The sequence below is a fragment of the Penaeus monodon genome, chromosome 14 (assembly GCF_015228065.2).
Source record: "Penaeus monodon isolate SGIC_2016 chromosome 14, NSTDA_Pmon_1, whole genome shotgun sequence".
Classification (NCBI taxonomy): Eukaryota; Metazoa; Arthropoda; class Malacostraca; order Decapoda; family Penaeidae; genus Penaeus; species Penaeus monodon.
Genome location: NC_051399.1, coordinates 32,114,107 through 32,121,606, shown reverse-complemented (window position 1 = coordinate 32,121,606; position 7,500 = coordinate 32,114,107). Strand labels below are relative to the sequence as shown.

The 7,500-nt window shown below is 38.1% G+C and overlaps 1 protein-coding gene across 1 annotated transcript in view; it reads right to left on the bottom strand.

The window, feature by feature from the left end:
* Positions 1 to 7,500, bottom strand: part of LOC119581056 (cytosolic phospholipase A2-like) — a 20,633-nt gene that overhangs the window by 577 nt on the left and 12,556 nt on the right. Inside the window, 14 exon segments of the mRNA XM_037929356.1 lie at positions 1 to 956; positions 1,176 to 1,302; positions 1,586 to 1,836; positions 2,021 to 2,232; positions 2,446 to 3,043; positions 3,337 to 3,350; positions 3,536 to 3,783; positions 3,945 to 4,058; positions 4,228 to 4,444; positions 4,679 to 4,815; positions 5,354 to 5,486; positions 5,668 to 5,821; positions 6,014 to 6,160; positions 6,786 to 6,870. The exon segment at positions 1 to 956 is cut by the window's left edge and continues 577 nt beyond it. Of these exon segments, the coding sequence (XP_037785284.1) occupies positions 544 to 956; positions 1,176 to 1,302; positions 1,586 to 1,836; positions 2,021 to 2,232; positions 2,446 to 3,043; positions 3,337 to 3,350; positions 3,536 to 3,783; positions 3,945 to 4,058; positions 4,228 to 4,444; positions 4,679 to 4,815; positions 5,354 to 5,486; positions 5,668 to 5,821; positions 6,014 to 6,160; positions 6,786 to 6,870 (2,850 nt within the window). The 3' untranslated portion in view covers positions 1 to 543.

Below are 7,500 nucleotides of genomic sequence, written 5' to 3'. Positions count from 1 at the left end.
TCTAATGCTCAATTGCCTTCATAAAGCAGTGCATTTGTTTCTCATTCATGAGAGTAGAAATTGCAAATGGTTAGTGTAAAAGCTTGGTAACATGAATACCCAGAATGTAGGGCTTATCAACTCATGAACTGATAGTATGAATGGTATAAAACCAAACATTAGCCAAAATATAACAAGTCTGTATGTATTGGTTATTCGCAAAGCACAAACAATGGATTATTTGAATACATGCAACTTTGTAAAAAATAAATAAGATTCTCAGCTGTAACCGTACTTAATATTACTAATTTCTCGACACTATCATATCCAAATCAAACGCTTCCTTTACGACTGATGACGGGAATGAAAGTAGTATGGAGGAGTGGGCAGAGGTCACGTGATAAAGAAGACAAGGGAGAACGAAACAAGAAAAATAAAAGGAACTGCACTACCATTTAGCATGGTAAGACATGGGCTTAGCACATTGGTCACTTTACTCATCAACTTGAGCTTTCAATCACTATAAATAATAATAAAAAATATCTCTATTTCCACCCTCATTTCTCACAATTCTTGAAGAGCATCAGTGAATTCTTCTTCGTCAGAACTGTCAGCCTCAGCAAGTTTGTTCACATTCACATACTTTTTCAACAGATCCTCGTTCTGCTGAGACAAGGTTAGCTTCAGTTCTCTACCACTGTTTTTATTCTGGAAACTCGACACACGCTTAACGGTCTTCACCACATCACTAAAGGTCAGGGTCTTTGAGGTCAAGCTCTTCTTCCTCTCGGTGATTTCCTCGAGCTCTTTCTTAATGGTGTCTATGCTGAAGAGGGTGTTGAATTCTACGAGCTTTGTCAGCCGGTCAAACTGCTCGGGTTCGTACACAAAGTTCATGGACGAGAAGGAGTTGTTGGGGTCGTCGAAGATGGGGAAGTCGGCGAACTCCATTTCTTCTTTGGTTTCGCGAGGTACACCTAGAATGAAAAAAACGATAATCTAAATCCACTCAGCTCTACAATTATTGAAGAAGTATTAAGAGAGAGATGAATGCTGTTACTAAATGTTAACCTATATATTATTTCTATTTACCCTTGCATTCAAATCAACAATTCAAATCACAATAAAAATAATAACTCACAGGAATTAAAACCGTTACATAAAACAGATGATAATTTTACGCCTTTCAAATTTACCTGGAGCCTTGAACTTCCTGAAGTTGGTATTGACTAATGGAAAATGCAAGATAACGGGACAGAAGTGGTCCGTTGGGTGTTTGAACACGTAACACTCTCGAACTTCTTCATTCTCATACTGCGCAACCTGAAAGGAATTTAGGAGTTTAGAACAAAGCAGAATTCTTATCAAATTCAACGCAAATATATTCTATCCAAGATTACCCCACGCAAATTCTTTCCATAAATAGTTTATTAAATGTGCTGATAACTTAGGATTGTCATCGTAATTAAAGTGGCTTGCATTAGACATATATTTACTCTCCTATCATTCTTCGCCAAATATTTTTCTAAACACATTTAGAATAATTCCAAGCTTTGTCTTTCAGGAAAAAAAAATCTTACCGTTATTCAAAAAAAAGTAAACGCACCTGTTTTTCTATGGGTGGGAAAGGAACCTTGTTTTGTATTGCCCATCGCTCAGCCAACAGCAGTTCCTTGAAGGGCTGCGATTTGTCCTCGGGCCTCTGGGAGAAGTCAAAGGAGAGGTATATATCAACAGCTCTCTGTGGCCTCAAGAGCAGTGGATAAGGAGAATTGAAAGCCAAGCCAGAGTCTACGATGAACAGCTTCTTGGCTTTGTTATCTAGCGGTTCGTACCTACAGCCTGCGCCGAAGTTATCTGTAACGAGGACGTAGAAGCGTATTACGAAAATGAGTTCTTGCAAATAAACTAAAGAGAAATGGATATTTTGCAAAAGGTACATCGAGGACAATTATTGAAGAAGGGGAAACAAGAATAAGAAATGGTGACATTCGGAAAGGGAAAGAAACGAAGAAAAGAAAAGAAAAAAATATATCCTTACCCGAATCAACCTGATCTTCCTCCTCCATTCCATCCGTTGCAAAAGGAGAGATTGGGAATGAATGCCTAAGGGAAAGTCCTCGGAAGGGGTTCAGTACCTCGCCTGCTCTTCCGGCTCGAGAGTTCAGTATGTTGGTGCCCATCATGATGTTCTGCTTCAGGCCTTCCCATAAGCCTGCCTTTTTCTCAACCCTGGTCTTTCTTAGAGTTTTTCTGAAACCAAAAGTAAACATATAAATGTATGTTCAATATATCTATCTGTCTGTCTGTGTAATAATAATACATGTCATTATAAATTGTATTTGTATTTAGTCAGAATTCAGTTTGATAATAACTAAGAACAAAATTTTAAATAACCAGGAAAAAAGTGTGAATGAATGGCAGGTAAAGTGATAGTTATACCTAGACTAACGAATTTCAACTCACCTCCTCTCAGCCCACACTTTCTGCCCTGGATTGGCCTCCTCCGTCTCATCGACCTTCTTCGCCTTGCCGAGACGTACCGTTTTGATGGCTCCCTGGCGAACCAGCCTCGAAGCTCCCTGTGTCTGAAACTCCGTCCTCACTCCAGGGTCACTCTCCGTGCTGAACTTCCTGTGGTTGTCCCTGGAGACTTTCCTCTTCGTCGTATCAAAACTGAAAGCTTTGGGCAAGATGTCTCGGCTCTCTGATGCCTCCTGTTCTGTGTTCTGGGCTTTGTTGCTGAACGAGTGGCCTATGAGACTATCCATCGACTTTGCAATCTTGTTCAAACTCTTCTTGGCGGTCTTCTGTTCGGGCTGTGGTTTGGTCTCCATGGAAGCCACTGAGACCCTGCGCCTTTCTTCCGTGGCCTCAGCTTGCTCGCTCTTGCCAGCACCAGCGGCTGAGGCATCACCCTCGGTGGCTGGCTGATCTGCGAGACTCAGCTTCATCATGCTGATCTCTTCTTCGTCATCGATCTCCTTGTCATCATGGCCTTCGATGTCTTCTTCGTCCTCTGTTTCTGAATCGTCTCCTGAGCTGTGTAGGTCGTCGATCTTATCTGAAAATAGAAAAAAAAATCTTATTTAGGGTATTCTCCATCAACTTTACAATGCACTAGGAAATCAGCAAATAATACTTCGAAAACAACCCCGTGTCTTTAGCATACACGTACCACTTTTTATCCATGCTATACGTAACAAGAATCTCTTCGAAAATTATCAGATAAGTAAACACAAACAACATTATGAACATCAACAGTACATGTCTCCCGTAATCATTTCTTGTGCATCCTCATACGCATGTCCTTCTTCACTCCATCACTACTCTTATGAAATGTAAGGCTTCCCACACCGTGACAGATCATACTCATAAAAAAACCCTCAGATGTGTGTGTGTGTGTGTGTGTCATGTGTGTAGTGTGTGTGTGTGTGTGTGTGCGTGTGCGTGTGCGTGTGCGTGTGCGTGTGCGTGTGTGCGTGAGTGTGTGCGTGTGTGTGTGTGTGTGTGCTGATTCATACATTTAAACACAAATGAAAAATATGTGTTCTACTTTCTTTTTCGAAACTCTGAGATTATATATTATAATGGTTCCATAATAACAACAATAGAGAAAGTGGGAAGGGAAATTAAAGGAAAAGCACTAAAAAGAAGGATCTTACCTTGCAGAAAATGTAAGGGAAGTTCTTCAAAATGCTTGATTTTCTTCCCAACAATAAACTTGTTTCCAAAATCCTCAGATTTCATGAAAGTACCATACTTTGCGATACCAATCTCATATGGTGAAAACTCTACCCATTCCTGGAATATTACGAATAAAGAAATAAGAATAAAATTAAAAATCAGCAACCACTGGACTCATTAGCCTTAATAACATCACCTAAAAATCATACGTACTATCACAAACAAGCAAATAATTCCTTAAGCTAGTTCCTTCGTAAACTTTGAAGACGCATGCTTACCGAGAAAGACCGACACGAGACATTTCGCTTGGCATGGAGGCATGTGTACAGAGGCATGGGCACTATACCCTGGACCAAAATCTTCTGCGTGTCTGTCAGCTTTTTGTGCTTGGCCTGAAATGGTTCCAGAATTTTTGAGTCATAATATCGTAGCTTGAAAGTGAAAGATATTCATAATGATGGTGGCAATAAGAGTAATCATCATTATCATTATGACAGTCTTATATTTAATAAAACTAAATCAAATGATAAGCGTATCCTTTTTCAAATGTTTGTGACATACCCCTTTTAAGAGGACATCACCCAGGAGATGTCCAAAGAAGTCTGTGAAAGAGACTGGTTGGCCTCGTTTGTACTTGGCAATCATACTGGTGACGTAAGATGCTGAATTGAGTAGCTTCCATTTCCAATCACTGGTTACTGATGCCCGGAGTTCTTTCTGAATCTGGTCGTGTGTTACGTTTGGGAATTTATCGTGGGCATAGAGCGTTGAGATGTACCTGTGAAGAAGACGAAATGTAAATTTGTACTTTTGTTTGTATATCTTAGGATTTATTTGTCTAAACGCGCATTCTATTTCGTTGCATTTTTAATATACTAATATCAACAATAAAAAAAGACATTCAACTTTATCCAACTTCATGTACACACACATTTCATACTAGTTTTGTACCACCCCAAAATGCTATCCATTATGGCTTTTCAAGCGTTTTCTTAATCTAACCAGTCCTCACCAGGATGACCCCGAGAGCCCCGCGATGTAGGTAGCACAGTCCAGGATTCCCGTCTCCTGTAGCGCTTTCACAGCCCCGCTCATGCACATCATGGCCCGGAAGCCTCCACCCGACCCCAGAATACCTAAGATTGGAACCTGGTAATGATACAGGAAGTAATACAATAAGACATTTGGTAATACAAAATAAGTAAAACACTAAGTAATTCATAGATGAAGGGATGATATAGTAAGTTATACAGTAAGATACCTGGTAATACACAAATAAGTAATACAATATGTAATTTATAGACGAAGCTCTGATACAGTAAGTAATGCAATAAGACACCTGGTAATACACAAAAAGTAATTTATAGACAACAGGCTGTGTAGGATTACAGTGGTGGCTTAAAGAATAGAGAAAAGGTGACATGAAGCATGGCCACAGTAAAGATGGAAAAATAAATTATAAAGTTTCGAGAAAGACTTAGACTCTTCATCGAGTGAAAAATTCGAATGTTTTGAGGAGTCTAGTCCGACTCAGAGTATCACAACATATCATTCCTTTCTCTTAACAAACGATGCCATTTTTTCGTCGAAAGGGTACTTTGTCTGTCATCTTCAGTATATAAATTCGAAGCTAATCACAGCTCAAGTTATCAGTCACAAGGAAACAAAACGTATCATTCACTCGTACCTGTTTCTCAGTGCTTGGAGCTTTGGCACCTAGTATGCGCTGCATCCCCTCAAGAACTTTCCTGCGGCGACTTCGTAGAAAAGTTTTCTCTGCCTGACACAGCGCCAAAGAGAACCGCAAGTCTGGTGTTTTGCTGGAGAAAATATTTCATGTTATAACTATAGCAGCTATATAGAATATTTTGTAAGTAATAATGAATATCATTTACTCATGTTCATTATGACAAGTTAAAATAGTAATGCTTAGTTTTAATCTAATCAAATCCTATTTTAAACTCAGTGTATGTGCATAGTTCCTCTATGTAATAAACATACTTTTTCTGTAGTTTGAGCTCTGTGTGAACCTTTGAACCTCCCGGGAAGATGAATGTGTGTTCAACCGCAACATCATTGGTAAGTTCATTGACACAAAATGAGTCTTCACCGAGTGTTTCATCCACCGTGTAGTTAGCATCCATTAACAACACCTCTGTGGAACAGAAGAATCAGTGAGTATTATCATTGCCTTTGCAAATAATGCGATTAGCTTACTACACAAATAAAATCAATCAGTTATTACTATCTTCAACCTATGAAAATATATACATAACACAATATAACATTCATTCAAAAAGTCACCAAGAAAGAAGGAACTAAAAAAATAATAACTAAAAATACGTACTCAAAATGTGTTCCTTTCCCGGGTCCAAATAAAAGTGAAAGGTCTCATTCCAAAGGGGATTTGTACAGTTATCAACATGGCTAGTTCTCTTAGAGGAATTGGAGCAGCCGGGGATCTTCAGGATGACGTAAGGGTCTGGAGTGTCCACTGAAAGAGATAAAGTAATGTTAAAAACATAGCTTTCAAAATGGAAGTGGGTATTTATGTATATATACGTATATATATGCATATATATATATATATATATATAATATATATATATATATATATATATATATATATTATATATATATATGTATATATTTATATATGTATATATGTATATATGTATATGTGTATGTTGTGTGTGTGTGTGTGTGTGTGTGTGTGTGTGTGTGTGTGTGTGTGTGTGTGTGTGTGTGTGTGTGTGTGTGTGTGTGTGTGTGTGTGTGTGTGTGTGATACAGATACAGATATAGATGTTTACCGCAATGGTATATGTGTGTGGCATTTTAGGTTTTACGTTAATATATATATATATATATATATATATATATATATATATATATATATATATATATATAGAGAGAGAGAGAGAGAGAGAGAGAGAGAGAGAGAGAGAGAGAGAGAGAGAGAGAGAGAGAGATAAAGACCTCAAAATTATCAAAGAAAAACAATGACAGTTGCAATAACAAAGATAATGCAACTACTAACAATACACACAATAACAGTGACAGTGACAGTGATAATGACAGTGACAATAACAGTAATAAAAAAAATAAATTCACACATACTGAGATCTTTCAATGTACTGCCTTTGGTGATTGACTCGCCTCTCTTGATTGTGATCTCGAAGTCCAGGCATGATTCGTGTTCAACCTGTAAGGAGAAGCTTAAATGAGAGAACAGGTATTGGAAATGCATCACAAAAACAAAACAAACAAACAAACAAACACAAATGCAAACAAACACACACACACACACACACACACACACACACACACACATACACACTAAACTTGTTTCTCTCATTGACGTTTGAATTAGAAATATATAAAGAAGAGTAATGGATAGATGATACTGATAGAATAATAGTTAAAAATAATAATAATAATGAAATAATAAGAGCTCTCTTCCTATCCCCTCAACCCATCTTCCGTTTTTTTTCGTCTTTTCTATTTATTTTCTGTTCCTCATTCCGTTTTGCACGCACGCTCTTTGCATTTACATTTCCCCACAATTGACATTCTTACAATGTATTTGTGATTAATTGTGTCTTAGTTTAGTGCGCGTGTGTATGCATGACTGTACACATCGGATCATGCAATCTATACATAACCAAAAGATTACGGCGGAAGTGCGTGATGCGGCGAGTAAATTGAGAGGAAATGACCTTCAGGAAAAATATACAGGTTCATTGAGTTTCACAACCACATAAACACATACACACACGCACACACACACACACACACACACACACACCTACAAACACGAACACATACAAACACA